The sequence below is a fragment of the Prionailurus viverrinus genome, chromosome F2 (genome assembly GCF_022837055.1).
Source record: "Prionailurus viverrinus isolate Anna chromosome F2, UM_Priviv_1.0, whole genome shotgun sequence".
Taxonomy (NCBI): Eukaryota; Metazoa; Chordata; class Mammalia; order Carnivora; family Felidae; genus Prionailurus; species Prionailurus viverrinus.
Window position 1 is genome coordinate 6,568,757 of NC_062578.1, and position 15,884 is coordinate 6,584,640.

The 15,884-nt window shown below is 38.6% G+C and overlaps 2 protein-coding genes across 4 annotated transcripts in view; one reads left to right on the plus strand and one right to left on the minus strand.

Moving 5' to 3' along the window:
* Nucleotides 1-978, plus strand: part of RGS20 (regulator of G protein signaling 20) — an 87,874-nt gene extending 86,896 nt beyond the window's left edge. For all 3 annotated transcript variants that reach the window (XM_047842396.1, XM_047842395.1, XM_047842397.1), the window contains one exon: nt 252-978. In XM_047842396.1, the coding sequence (XP_047698352.1) occupies nt 252-440 (189 nt within the window). In that variant the 3' untranslated portion in view covers nt 441-978. The remainder of the gene's footprint in view (nt 1-251) is intronic.
* Nucleotides 979-6,067: 5,089 nt separating this feature from the next.
* TCEA1 (transcription elongation factor A1) overlaps nt 6,068-15,884 on the minus strand; it is a 42,616-nt gene continuing 32,799 nt past the window's right edge. The window contains exons 9-10 of the mRNA XM_047842417.1: nt 9,232-9,303; nt 6,068-7,642 (exon numbers count right to left, since the gene is read on the minus strand). Coding sequence (XP_047698373.1) covers nt 7,634-7,642; nt 9,232-9,303 — 81 coding nt within the window. The 3' untranslated portion in view covers nt 6,068-7,633. The remainder of the gene's footprint in view (nt 7,643-9,231; nt 9,304-15,884) is intronic.

The following is a 15,884-nucleotide window of genomic DNA, read 5'->3' on the forward strand; positions in this document are numbered from 1 at the left end:
CACACCTACCGAATCAGACACTCTGCAGGTGGGGCCCCGCAATCTGTTTAACAAGTGGCTTCTGATGCCGCTGAAGTTAGAGAACCCCTGTTCACTGTGTGTTCCGTTTCTCTTTCAGCAATTTAGATTTTCGGATAACTTCGTTTGGTTTGGGATTTAAAAAAAAAAAAAAAAAAAAAGCCGCGGGAGTTTGGGATGGGTCTCCGGGGAGAAACAGATCTAACACAACTCTTACTTGTTTCGATTGGCAGGTCAGCTTGGACTCCCGCGTAAGAGAAGTCATCAACAGGAACATGGGAGAGCCCTCCCAACACATATTCGATGACGCCCAACTTCAGATCTACACCTTAATGCACAGAGACTCGTATCCCCGGTTCATGAACTCTGCCCTCTATAAAGATTTGCTTCAGTCCTTATCTGAGAAATCAGTGGAAGCATAGGATGTTATCAAATGTATTTATTATTAATAAAATAATAAAAGAACTCATGGACTATGTCTAGTACAGGGAACTTAGAGACAGTAGTATCTCCTTGCTAGAGTCATCCGCGGGCTATTTTAATAACAGATGCTTCCTTCCACAGAAGGCTGTGTATTCATAATGTCAGTTGCAGCCACCGTTAGTGACACTTTTGGAAAACGACGGGTACGGCCGCCTTAGAAAAAGATAGTATGTTTACATTCACAGTAACAGTCGCATGTCGCGAATGGCAAAGGATATACTAGAAGACTATCCTGCCTGGGGCATGTACGTCCACTGGAGCAAACAGGACTGCTTTCGTTTTGTCTGAGTTCAGTATCTGATGACTTTCCTCCCAAAGAAAAGGCATTCAAGTGTTTCTTAGCTACTCCTTCCTTCCGTCGGGCTGTCTTGAATGTTTTGCTTATCAGTGTGCCATTACCGGACCCCAGTTCCCATCTGACCAAGATGTGTCACCACTACTCCTAAGGACGGTATTGCGCTCTCAGAAGACGTGTATGCAGATACATATAGGTGCATGTGTATCTACACCAGATAATGTAAGGAACTGTGCTCTTAGGTGGGTCGGTCTCCTGTTCCATAAGGGAAGTAGTGTTTAGAAAATTCTTTTGTTGACAAGTCGCTGTTTTATCATCACTGCAATCTGCCAGCCTAAAGAATGGACTTTTAACTCACAGCTTAGTCGTGTTCGTAACAAAACTTTCAAATAAGCATATTTCCGTTTTTATTATTCGAAGAAATATGGGCATTTTCACTCTAAAAAAATAAAGCACAAGAGTTTTATCTCTTTTTTTTTTCACATGTCAATATTTGGGAACGTCCGATTAAATAAGAAGGGTTACATGCGAGGTTTAGGCTCTGGCTTACTACTTTCCTTACTAATCTGTAGGGGTCCCCTGGTTCTTCTACCCCCTTCTCATTGTTTCAATTACTGCCAACATGCTCATGGCTCCCAAATTAGGACCCGGTGTAGATTTCCTCCAGCACGTCACAATCAGCTGCCGGCTGGACACCTCCCCTCATATATCCCAGAGGAGTGAAACTCATCCAGATTCTGACTTCTCATCCCACTGGCCCCCCACCTCCAAGCCCCTCCCCAATCGCCCAGCCAGCCACCTACGCTCCTATCCAGGTGCTAACTTTTCCCTGCTTTCTCCTCGCAAACACAATCGCCAAGCCCGGCTCATCTTTACACCTCAGTATTTCTCAGGTCTCTTCTTCCTTCTTCCCATCCCCTTGATCTCACACCTGCCATCATCATTGCCAAGAGCCCCCTAACTGGTCTCCCTGCCCCGATCTCAGCCTTTCAAATCCACCTTCCGAAATGCCACACCTTTCTTACACGCAAATCTGCCCAACACCCTCCCTCTACTCCTTAGAATCTTTAGTAACTCCGGATTGCCCAGAGTACAAATACCGAATTCTCCTTACAGCGTACAAGCAAGGGCCTCTATAGTCGGGCTACGGCTCCCCAGCCAACCCCACACAGGTTTAGATCCTAGAATATATGCTTATAGACAAGGCACTTCTTACCTTCATAATCACTCATACCGTTCATACTCTCCGCTACCCGTACCCCTCTCTACAACGCCACCCTTCAGTCTAACTCCAGCCATTCCTTTAAGATGTACCCACACACGACTGCCTCCAAGAAGCCTTACCTGACCTCCCGATTCATACTTCCATTGTGCTGGGTGCCATTCTTTAGGATTCCAGGATTTTCCTATACAGATACTTACCTGAGTTTATAAATTATGATTACCAATCTGTCCCATTAGACCGTAAGCTCCAGTGGCATTGGAAATAAACCTTATCGCTCATTATATATATAATCTAGGAACAGTATTTGATAAATGTTTGTAGAACTGGAGTTATACCATGAAAGCAGAATTTTCCATAATTAAAAAAAACAAACATTCCATTCCAAATTTGTTTCACAATGTGTCACATCTCAGAAAGAGATCATCACAGCCCATGTGGCTATGGAACTCACGACTACTACCTACTAATCCAGTGAGTAAATGGGTAGCGACATCTATGTATACGAAAGAATTCGGAAGCCACTCCAAAAGTATCCTTCAAATTCAATGCAATTCCAAGGTTTTTGAATATTAAGTAAACTTTGAAGAGTTTGTTGGGGTGGATGGCGCTCCATTTGGAAAAAAAACTGATATATAAATAAAAATTCCGGGACGGTTTAAAGAGCTTTTTAAAAAAAGAACATTATAGGGGCGCCTGGGTGGCTCAAGTCGGTTAAGCGTCCGACTTCGGCTCAGGTCGTGATCTCACGGTTTGTGAGTTCAAGCCCCGCGTCGGGCTCTGTGCTGACAGCTCGGAGCCCAGAGCCTGCTTCGGGTTCTGTGTCTCCCTCTCTCTCTGCCCCTCCCCTGCTCACGCTCTGTCTCTTTCTATCAATAATAAATAAACGTTAAAAAATTATTTAAAAAGATTAAAAACGATGGTCATAAAGACAAAAAGATTAAACCGAATTCAAATTCAAATTCAAACGAGAGGATAGTGGTTACTATTTCCCCTCTAGATTTGCCAAAACCAAAGGTTTGCTAGGACCCACTATTAGCAAACGTGTCAGGAAATGGGCTTTTCTATCCTGTTGACAGGTAGGTAAATTAGTTTGACTTTTTGGAAAGCAATCTGGAAATAGCTATCATTCTGAATATACATATCCATTAGCTGAGAAGTTAAACTTTAAACCTGTGAGATCATGACCTGAGCCGAGATCAAGGGTCAGACACTTAACCCACTGAGCCACCCAGGCGCCCAAAAAACTTTTGTTCGGTTGCTTGTTAGAGAAACGCAGACCAAACTGGCCAAAACACAAAGGAAATTGAATGGCTTTCCTGAGGAGAAGTCCAGGGTAGTTCCTGCTTCCCCGGGATTGGATCCAGACACACAACGTTATCCACACCATCTCTCCATCTCAACTCCCCTCGGTTTCATCACACAGAGGCCCTGTGCGTATCGTAGGCAAAATGGCAGAGCGAAGCCCTAGACGCAGTTCCTGCTCGTTTAGCTATCCCAGTAGAAACAGTGTTTCTCTCATCTTTCAGACAGCAGGCTCAGGGAAGGAGTGTGGAGTGGAGGGGAACACTGCGGCCGACCCCCAGGGTCACACGGAAGGAAGAAGGCTAAGTGGCTCAGCCAAGATGTTGGGGCACTAGTGCCAAAAAGACGACAGGGGTAGCTAGGGCACTCCATTCCAGGCCTCTCACGGTTCCTGCTTTTTTATTTTACATCAGCTATACCTTCAAATGGCATTATTATAAAAATGATTTGGATATATGCTGTAAACCACGTTTAAGGGTTTAAAAAAAAAAAAAGAAATCTTTTTATTTCAAAGTAGCTCAGTTCTCCAATTTTGGAAACGCTTGGGCTAATTTAACTGACCATACGGCAGATCACATATCAAATGTTGCTATCTTTGTAGCCAAGGCCATTAAGGGAAAAAATAATAATACTAATTGGCTGTCTTTTTATAGCACCCAGGGAGAGGAATCAGAGCAAGTCATTTGAGGCAGTCACCTGTGCTTTCATTTTCCATCCACCAGTTGGGTAAACAAGTACAGAGTACACAAGTCAATTTGAAAAAAGCTTGTTTCCATTAATGATAAAACTGTTGCATCACTTTGCAGAATTAAGGTACCAAAAGAGAACTCCCAAGACTCTGACTCATTACATTTCTTCCTTTAAAGTTGGGAGTCTAGGGGTGCCTGGGTGGCTGTCGGTTGAGCATCTGACTTCGGTTCAGGTCATGATCTTACAGCACAGCTCGTGAGTTCGACCCCCGCGTCGGGCTCTGTGCTGACAGCCTGGAGCCTGGAGCCTGGAGCCTGGAGCCTGCTTCAGATTCTGCGTCTCCCTCTCTCTGCCTCTAACCCACTCGCATTTTGTGTCTGTCTCTCTCAAAACTAAACATTAAAAAAAAAAAAAAAAAAATTAAAGCTGGGAGTCTAGGGGTGCCTGGGTGGCTCAGTCGGTTAAGCATCTGACTTCAGCTCAGGTCATGATCTTGCGGTTCACCGTCAGGCTCACTGCCTTCAGCAGAGCCGGCTTCAGATCCTCAGTCTCCCTCTCTCTGCCCCTCGCCCACTTGCTCTCGCAATCCATCAGTCAGTCGGTCGGGAGTCCAAAACACTGCCAACCGGTGGTTATCTAACCAGCTTCCACGGGTCCTCAACATGTGGAACATACTTTACATCTCAGCTCCTATGTGGTCAAGAACAAATGGAATACACAAATATAACCAAGAAAAACTATCACATGAGCATCTACTATGTGACAAGTATTCTGGGTGTTAAAGATACAGCAGGGAACAAGTGTCTCATAGAAACTTTCCACCTCCATCTTCGGAAGTCACAGCTGTTGGTTATCTAGGACAGCCACGTGAGATTTCTCCAATACACAGCTCTTACTACTTTTGACTGACTTCAACTGACTTCAACTGACTTCACCTTTCTCCAACATAATGTTTCATTACCTAGGGACTTGTCAACCAGTAACTGTGTTCTTTTTTTTTTAATGTTTACTTATTTATTTTTGACAGAGAAGGCAAAGGGCAGGGACAGAAAGGAGACCCGGATTTTGAAGCAGGCTCCAGGCTCCGAGCTGTTGGCACAGAGCCCGACTATTCACTGTGAAGCAGCCTCTTCGATGTTGGTACTTTTCTTAGTTTTGAAACTGACAAAAACATGTGGATTTTTATGCCAGTGATTATTCACATCACAGTTCTCAGTGGGATATCTCTTCTTAAAGGGTTAATTTTCTACAGCTAAATGAGTGTGTGGGGGGAGGGGGGGATGGTATGGAAGGAGGAGAGTTCAGATTAAGACTCTTTAAAGCCCAACATTTTTAACTGTAGTTTTTATTTTGAGAAGTAAATCCAAACCCTCAATTTAAACTTTGACCTCTAAGGACGATCACTGTGCACCTATAAGAATTCAAAGTATAGTCTGTTATTTCTTTTGCTATCTTAGTACTTTAAACTTATTTTCCCATTTTTAAGATATAAACAGATTTCGATGTTTGGGTGTACATAAATGTTTCAGAACTTTTGCCATGGCTTAGCAATACTGGGTAACCAATGCTTATAATCACCTCTGAGCAAGAAAACCAAGGTGGTTATTTTCTGCCTTCCTAGGATGGTTCTTCATTAATTCCTACCACATAGGTCTAATTTAATTCTTATGTGTATTCATTTAACACAATTACTTTGTCCTGGAAATAAATATTATTGAGTATTACCTGTGACAACATTTCCTTCCTATGGCTTTACAACTGGCTAGTATTTTTCACTAGTCTCGGTCTCTCAGATCACGCCAAGTGCACACACGGCCTATGCTTGCGGGCTCTACTTGGAACCGCTCCTGCCTCCCTCCCCAGGAGTCCAGGAAAAGAGAAGAGAAAAGCATGCTCTGTACTACAGCTCAACACCAGTTTTCACTTAAAACTGGGCAGGCATCACTTAATTAAAACCATCCTCTAAAAACACTTTAGGAATCGGGAGAGAAATTTTGAAACCAAAGGTAGAGCAAGTGTCCATGTCTAAATAAAATGACAAAATGTGATACATGTTTAATAACAAGAAACTTTATTGGATTACAAATTTAAAAATGGATCACTTAATTTAAAAGTGGTACTATTTTAGTTTTATTCTTCCAAAAATGCACTTTATTTTTCAAGTGATAAAGGTTAATCTGAGAACTGACAAAGTAGAGTTAGGGCAGTACCAGTGGGTCAATGCTCACACATGGGGCCCCAACATGGACCTTTAATGTTGTCTTCTGTGTTACATCAAATTGATTTGCATTTAAAAAGTGGGAAAAGGGAGCAAAGGGGAGTGCAAAGCATATACTGAAGTCTTTCTACAGGAGTCTGATAGAATATCGATTTAGCATGATAAAAATTGGGGCTTTGTAAAAGTGGCCTCTCAGATGTGCTAGAGCAAGTGTACCCTAAGGAATCTACGTGGAAATCATTTTTGCTTATTCCTAACAAAACAAATGGTACGCACTTAAAAAAAATTTAATTCTAAGATCTGTACTGTAAAAACAGTTGCATTATAGCCCATATATTCAGTTTGTTGAACAACCTCATTCATTGTGTGACAGAAAAAGAGTCGAGAAATTGGACTCAGGACAAAAGTATTTTCTATCAACCTCCATATGGAAAGACCACAGCTTTAATGATTTATATATATAGTCCTTAAACTTAATCCTTGGTCAGTAAAGATTTCCAAATCAAAATCAAGTCATAAACTGTTTACAGTAACTATACTGCACTAAAACACTAACATTTTCTTCCCGGGCATGTCTTCCTATGAGGGGAAAATGGTCAGAAGATTTCATTCTTTGCCTTTGCTGGGATTTTTGAAAAACCTACTCAACTACAACAGTGTTCCGCAAAACCAAAATACGCTACAAAGTCAAACAGGTAAATAAACAACAAAACCAAACTGATTTCAACAAAGTCAAGTCATGTTTCCAAAAGTAAAATCTATTAAGAACAAGTCATAAACATGTACAAGAAATTACAAGAAATGATTATCACGGTTAGTTACAAATGCAAAATAATATCTAATTATCCCAGACTTGTGAACATAATAATTAAGTTCAATCTCATAGGCTAGTTCAAATATTATGTACAATTTAGATAAGCTGGTCAAGTATTATCTGAATACACACACATCTGATAAACTTATATTACCTCTTCTTCTCCTTTGCTATTTGCAGGTATGTGCCAATATGGGGAAAAAACGCAATTTCCATTTATGTATTAACTGAGAAGAATAACATTTCTACAGTGTATGTTTTGGACTGTAAAAAAGTTAAGGTACGTTTTCCTTTTAAAAGGAAAAAAAAAAGGTAAAAATAAACTGCCAAAAGTTTAATATCAACTTACTACAAAAATGAAAAAAAAAATGTTTTGAAACAGATACCATATAATTATTATGTGGTCTCCCTAATGATCTGATACTACAGAAGGCATTTAAGGAAGGAATGCTATGTCAAAAACCAAGACTAACCCAAGGGATGTGTGTTACTTTAAAAATCTGATTTGCAGGAAAACTAGATGGCCTAGTTTTAAAGCTAATTAGAAAATCCATTTAATGGTCCAGGCATTTTGCCATTTCTTCCAACTCAACAGAACTGCCAAAAAAAAAAAAAGAGAAGTATTTCATGAGACCTTTAAATACAGACAATGGAGTGTATACCCCACCCCTATTTAACACAGTATACACCTTACACTGCTGAAGAAAGAGGCATTTTTGAAAATGCTGTATTTCTCAGACATGAATAGTCACCTATCCTATGTGTTTGACTTTTCCAACTTAGAATCAGTAGGAATATATAACTGAAGAAATAGTATAAAATATTTTTTATTAAGTGCCCTTAATGTTTTGTTAAAAAAAATAATTCCAAAACAAAAACTCATTTCAAACTTACACTTCTAGAGTAAGCCACCCTATCTATGCATCACCGTCCTACACTAAAATCCAGCAGGTACTATGTCACAGCTATGTTGCACGCAGCCTGTATTCAAAACAAACTGCAATGTGCACAGTAATAGTAACCATCATCATCATCATCATCCATTATGCAAAGTAAACCAAAGAGCTATCTGGAAAAGCCAGACTTGGTCAACAGGACTGAAAATAATGAATGTCCCTCTCTTCAACCAATGTGAAAACTTCAACACCTAAAATAATGTCTAGGGCCCAAATCCTATACCATATTTGTGGAGAATACTCCCACCTGTCTACTTTTAATTCACCTCTGATTTTCAGGAAATGCTTTAACTTACGTGAATAATTTAAGCATTAGAGCAAAAGGTCTAAAGCTAAGTATAGCTTTAAAAAAAAAAAGCATCGAACAAGCTTTCTCAAAAACTAATAAATACAACCAGCATTTCTGGAATACCAACAATTATCAGGCACTTTAAATATATTATCTGTACTCTTCACCACAGCCTATGATGTAGATATTACTTACACTTAACAGGACGTAAAATTGCAATACACTAAAAAGATAAGCAACAAAGGAGTTCAAAACCTGTTTAGCTCCAAAGACTATACTCCTACCAGGTGAGCTCTCCAACCAACCAAACTGAACTATTTAGTCTCAGAAGTGATGTGTGAATCTTCTCTCATGTTTAAATTACATTTCTGTGGCTCACAAAAATCACTCAAGAAGGGATCACTTAAACATAAGCTTGCCTATGTGGGGCTAACTCAGGAGTATGTAGGTGATAAGAAGGCTCAGTGAAAAGCCTACCAAAACCATGGCAGTGCTCATCTGTTAATTCTTAAAATAAACACTAAAACCATCGGGCAAATGATTTCAACAAGGTAAAGTAATCTTCCCAGAATCACAAATCCATGAGGACAGGTAATATTCATGTACAGATTTTCTGGAAGTACAACAGTGGAAGCAACTGAATGAATATAGTATACACAGGACTATGACACAGTAATTGCACATTTAAGATTCAATCCTGTTATTCCTGCACCAAAACAATATGCAGGCAGGAAAATTAACATTCTTAATTTCTAAGAGTATAGTATAGTATATTCCTTTACAAATAGTTCGTCATTGACTTGCAGAACACTGAACAGTATGAGCGTGTGTATGTATATAGATAGATAGATAGATAGATAGATAGCTAGGTAGTCTAATAAAACGATGTGAAGAAATCTATTCTAAATGGGTAAAATATGAATATAAGAATAATGCCATACCTTCCATCGATTTCCACATTCATTGCAGACAACAAATGTTGTCATTGGTTCATCAGCACTACGAGTTTGTACCTACAGCAAAATCAAGCGAAAAATATTACTTTTTACAATACTGTAAGAAGTCCAATCTCAATAAGAACATTCTATATTAGGAGATACAATAGCCACAATAGTACCACAATAAAATGTTTAAGAGCCTGAAACAAGTTCAGGTAAGCGAAATAAATGCCAAAGGGACACATATTTCAAAACTTCCATTTTTCTAAATCATTCCGTATTTGTCTTTTCATGTTTAATTTCTCCCAGATAAGTAGAAATCATCTAAGTCACACATTATATTTTTCATAAATGCTAATATAGAAAAATTTCATCATCACTTAAAAGATACATCAGTTTTCTCTTATAAATTAGCAGAGATGTAAAAATTATAATTTCATTCTAAAAAATATAAACTGTCACCACCTTTGTAAAAGTGAGGCAGCAACAAGGTAAGAGCCTTAAATATCCACTCTCTATGACCTAAGAACTTGGTATCTGACCTAAGATAGTAACTAGAAACACAAATAAAGACCTGTGTACAAATCAACATCACTAAATCATTAAGGAAATACAAATTAAAACCACAAGGATACACCACTTTATGTCACTTCAGCCATTTAGAATGGCTAATATCAAAAAGACTGGGGTGCCTGGGTGGCTCACTCAGTTGAGCATCTGACTTCGGCTCAGGTCATGATCTCATCAGTTGAGGAGTTCGAGCCCCGCGTCTGGCTCTGTGCTGACAGCTCAGAGCCTGGAGCCTGCTTCGGATTCTGTGTCTCCCTCTCTCTCTGCCCCTCCCCTGCTCATTCTCTGTCTCTGTCTCTGTCTCAAAAATAAACAAACATTTAAAAAACAAAAAAAAGACTACGGATGTGGAGAAAAGGGATCCCTGTTGGTAGAAATGTAAACTGGTACAACCATTACGGAAAACAGGATGGCAGTTCCTCAAAATATTAAAACTTCAACTACTGTAGGAGTGTCTGGCTGGCTCAGTTGGTAGAGCATGCAACTCTTGATCTCAGGGTTGTGAGATCAAGCCCTACATTAGGGGTAGACTTGACTTTAAAAAAAAGAAAAGAGAAAAGAAACCCTACCACATGATCCAGCAATCCCATTCTATGTATATATCCAAAGGAAAGGAAATGTGTATCTCAAAGAGATATCTACACACCCACGTTCACTGCAGTATTATTTACAATAGCCAAGCTATGAAAACAACCTAAATGTCCTTCAATGGAAGAATGGATAAAGAAAGGTGGCATATATATATACACAATGGAATATTATTCAGCCATTACATTAAAAAGGAAATCCTGCCATTTGAGACAACACAGATGGACCTGGAAGGCATGCTAAATAAAATACACCAGACAGAGAAAGAGAAATACTGTATGGTATCACTTATATGCAGCATCTTAAAAAAGAAAGAATGATTTCATAGGAACAGAGAATAGAAGGTGGTTGCCAAGAGCTGGGAGAAGAGGGAAATGGAGCAATATAGGGCAAGGGGTATAAATTTCAGTTATAAAACGTAAGTTTCCGAGGATCTAATGTACAGCACGGTGACTATAGTTAGAGTAGATCTTAAGCATTCTCATTGGAAGGAAGGAAGGAAGGAAGGAAGGAAGGAAGGAAGGAAAGAAGGGAAGGAGGGAGGGAGGGAAGGAGGGAGGAGGGAAGGAAGAGTGAACTAGGTAATGAATATGTTAATTATCTTGATCTTGGTCATAATTCCACAATGTATATGTGCATAAGATCACATTGTACACTTTAAATACACAAAATTATATGCCAATTCCTCATAAAGTTGGGGGGTTGGAAATTTGCATACAGGAATGTTTGAAGAGTGTAAAATTACAACAGCACAAACACTAGAAACACGTTAAATATCCAACAGGGAAATAATAAGAGCACGCCTATCTGATGGAACATTATATAGCTATTAAGATGTTTACCCAGGTTTTGTATTTTTTTTCAAATAATTAAAGGAAAAGGCTTACGTTTTATAGTAGCTAAGTGAAAAGAAGTACATTCCTCCCTTAAACAATGTGGGGGTTAAGACTGCCGACTCCTCATGCAGTTGAACATCCACATCTGACTCCCCCCAAAACGTAACTGCTAATAACCTACTAGTGACCAGAAGCCTTACTTACCAATAACAGAAACTATCAACACACACTTTGTGCGTTGTACATACTATATACTAAATTCTTTTTTTTTTTTTTTAATGTTTATTTCCTTTGAGAGAGTGCGAGCACATGTGTGTTCACGTGCAGGGGAGGGAAAGAGAGAGCAGGAGAGAGAATCCCAAGCAGCCTCCACGCTGTCAGCCCAGAGCCCACATGGGGCTTTCTCGTACGAACCATGAGATCATGACCTGGGCCGAGATCAAGAGTCAGACAAAACTGAGGCACTCAAGCACCCCCTATATACTAAATTCTTAAAGCAAACTACAGAAAAGAAAATGTGACTAAGAAAATCATAAAGAAAATACATTTTCAACACTGGATATAGATTTACTGACAAAACTTTGTGTAGAAGGGAACTCACGCAGTTCAAACCTGTGTTGCTCGAGGGTCAACTGTATCTAAAATGATTGGCTGCAACTAGATAAGGAAAAATTCACAACAAAATACTACAGGTACCAAAATACTGACCACTGTTCTCCCTGAGAGCACAGATTAATGGGTGATTTTAAATTTCTTGTTCATATTTTCCTGTGTTTTCCAATTTTTCTATGAATAGGTACTTTACATTGCTTTAAAAGGCTAATATGACCATATAATCCAGAAATCTCACTCCTAACACACTCAAAAGAATGGGAAGCAGGGTGTCAAAGAGGTACTGTACAACAGAAGTCCATAGCAGCATTATTCACAATATAGCCTAAAAGGTGGAAGCAGATGTCCACCAGCAGATGAGTGGATAAACAAAATGTGATATATACATTCCATGATTACTATCCAGCTTTTAAAAGGAAGGAAATTCTGATAGATGCTATAATATGGATGACCATTTATGAATACTATATGGTTTTAATTTGCATTTCCCTGATGATTAGTGATGTTGCTCTGCACACAGACCTTTATTTGTGTTTCTAATTACTATCTTAGAATAGATATCAGAAATAAGCCAGAGACAGAAAAGAACAAATACTGTATTATTCCATTTATCCTTCTGACTACCTAGAGTAGCCAAATTTGGAGACTGGTGGTTGCCACGAGTTAGGGAAATGTACAGTTACTCTTTAATGGGTATTGAGTTTCAGTTTTACAAAAGAAAAAGAATCCTGGAGATTGGCACAATATTATGAATGCACTACTATTCAACTGTATACTTAAAAATGGCTTAAGAGGCTCAATTTTAGGTTATGTGTATTTTACCACCACTAAAAATTTTTAATTAAAAAGAGAACTCAGGGAAAAAAAAATAATAAGCTAATATGATTTTTAAAAATTTTAGCAACATAACAGACTTCTGAAGTCTTCCACTTAAGAGAATTCCTGAAACCAAGGTTCCAAAGACAGAAGATTATCTCTTTCAAGTGAGCATTCCTGAATGAAGCTGACAATACGTTATTAAAGTTAGAAGTTATTCTTAGGTGGGGTGCCTGGGTGGCTCAGTCGGTTAAGCGTCCGACCTCGGCACAGGTCATGATCTCGCGGTTCATGAGTTTGAGCCCTGTGTATGGCTCTGTGCTGCTTCAGATTCTGTGTCTCTGTCTTTTTCTGCCCCTCCCCCACTCAAGATCTGGCTCTCTCTCAAAAATGAATGAACATTAAAAAAACAAAAAAGTTAGGGACGCCTGGGAGGCTCAGTCGGTTAAGCAGCCAACTTCGGCTCAGGTCATGATCTCGCAGTCCGTGAGTTCGAGCCCTGCGTCAGGCTCTGTGCTGACAGCTCAGAGCCTGGAGCCTGTTTCAGATTCTGTGTCTCCCTCTCTCTGACGCTCCCCCATTCATGCTCTCTCTGTCTCAAAAATAAAATAAACGTTAAAAAAAAATTTTTTTTAAGTTATTCTTAGGTTTAAGTATAGGGGAGATAAGGAAAATGGATGAAGGCAAGAACCTAAATACTGTATTCTGAATAACATATTTAAATTGAATGTGGGATGATGAAATCCAGTATGTTACCACTTCAAAGATGAGCAGCTCACAATACCTGTAAACTATCAACATGATTTTTAACTCAAAAGCCCAAAGGAAGATAAAGAAGAGGCATTCTCAAAAGAATAGCATTCTGTTTACTTAAGGCTTTAAGATAAAAAAATGCCTTGAAAAATCCTTCTGAAGTATTCTCATGTATTTATATCTAAATACTTCCTAAACTGGGGCCCTAAAAGTATGAGGAACTTCTTGCTCTCTGGAAAAAATCTGGTCTCCTGGTAGATACATGTTAACCCAAGAGTCAAACTTAAGTCTTTCATATCTGTTACTCTGACAACTTGGGAAGTTTTAGATCTACTGACAGAATTTTTTTATTCTATTTTAAATACCTTTCTATTTACACTTAATACTTCCTACTATGCAGCATTTTCAGGATAGAATTTTCATTGCTGAGATTTTTCTACATGATTAAAAGAAAACACAGCAATCCAAACTCAGATATTTCTGAAGCCATTTTCATTTGTTAATGTATTTTAGTGACTATCAGTAGTAATACTTTCACAGAATAAAATACTGAAATATCAGATATATAACTATGATTAAATGAAAGACTTCAAAAAGGTAGAGGACTTTAGATTGGTTAAGCAGAGCATATCTGAACATGCAGTGCTAAAAAACTAAGAGACATAAGTTTATGTAGTGTGCTACCACATTTCTACGAAATGGGAAAACAGGGACACCTGAATGGCCCAGTCGGAAGAGCATATGACTCAATCTCAAGGTCGTGAGCTACAGCCCTGCGTTGGGTGTAGAGATTACAAAATAAACCAACAAACCAACCAAAACACACACACACACACACACACACACACACACACACACACACACACACACAAAATAAAATGGAAAACAAAAATATATTCATATTTGTATATGCACGCATAAAACACATAGAAAGCCACACAACTAACGAGTAATCCTGGTTTACCTCCAGGGAGGTGGGACCAAGTAGCTGCAGGCGAAAGTGGGAAGGGAACTTTCTACGCATAATCTTTTGTACCTTTTGAATTTTTAACCTTGAGAACAGAATATCCTCTAAAAGTTAAAGAACAAACTACCTAAAGGATCTTTTCTGTAACTTACAGAGTTTAGTAATACTACTTTCTTAACAGCTTAATTTTCTGTCAATCAGAAAATTCAATTCCCTAAATCTATTACCCTGAAACATTAACTGTAAGTTATTCTCTAACGGGAAAACTTTGAATTTAGTAGATTACAGACACAGCACAAAAATACCTTCTTGACAAATGAAATTAATGATAGTTTGATAAACCATTTTCACACACATATACAACAAAACTAATCATTATGTGGCTCTTTTCACAGCTCTTTTGTTCAAGAACAAAAAGGGTTAGTCACATTCTATTTGAAGATAAAAGTCATCAATATGCGGCAGAAAAGGAATCGGTGTCTGGAAAGCAGTTAAGCTAAAAGTAGCCATGCTCCAAGTGAGGAAGAATAAAGAACTTTCCTTAAATTGTATGATCCTGCCAAATAAAAAGAATTATAACCTGATTATATGCCAACCAATAATCAACTGCTCGACTCTTAGAAAAAGAATATGGGCATTTTATTAAATCCTATAATGTGTTTTATTAATTTTCTTTAATTCATATAGCGTTCACGGTAACAATTTCCATGAAAGTATAAATATATCAACTTATTTTCAATTAAGTGAAATCTGTTAGTATTCAGAAAGCATTTCTGGGGCGCTTGGGTGGCTTAGGTGGTTGAGCGTCTGACTCTTGATTTCAGCTCAGGTCATGATCTCACAGTCATGAGATCCAGCCCCGTCAGGCTCCACAGAGCATGCAGCCTGCTTGCGATTCTCTGTCTGTCCCTCTCTCTCTCTCTGCCTCTCCCTGCTGCTTGTGCACGTGCATGCTCTCTCAAAATAAACATTTTTTTAAAAGAGCATTCTTACACTGAAAAGACCACATCTCCTCTTGAGAAATATCAAAGTACTGGTAGTTATCTTTACTACTTGCTTTGAAACAAGAGTTGCAAGCATTCCATTTAGTTATTTTTAATTGAACTATAACTGACATACAATTTTGTGATTAGTTTCAGGTGTACAAGTGATTAGACATTTTTATACATTATAAAAAGATCTGAATAGGTCTAGTTACCCTCTGTCACTATACAAAGTTAGTACATTACTGACTGTATTCTTCATGCTGTATGTTACCACATCCTTGTGACTTATTTTATACCTAGAGGTTTGTACCTCTTCATCCGCTTCACCTATTTCATGCACCCCTCCACCCCTCTTCTCCAACAATCACCAGTTTGCTCTCTGTATCTGAGTGTCTCAAACATTTTTGGTTTATCCATTTCCTTTGTTTTTTAGATTCTGCATATAAGTGACTCATACAGTATTTGTCTTTCTGTCTTACCTGACTTAGCATAATACCCTCAAGCATTCTTAATATGAAAATAAGAATC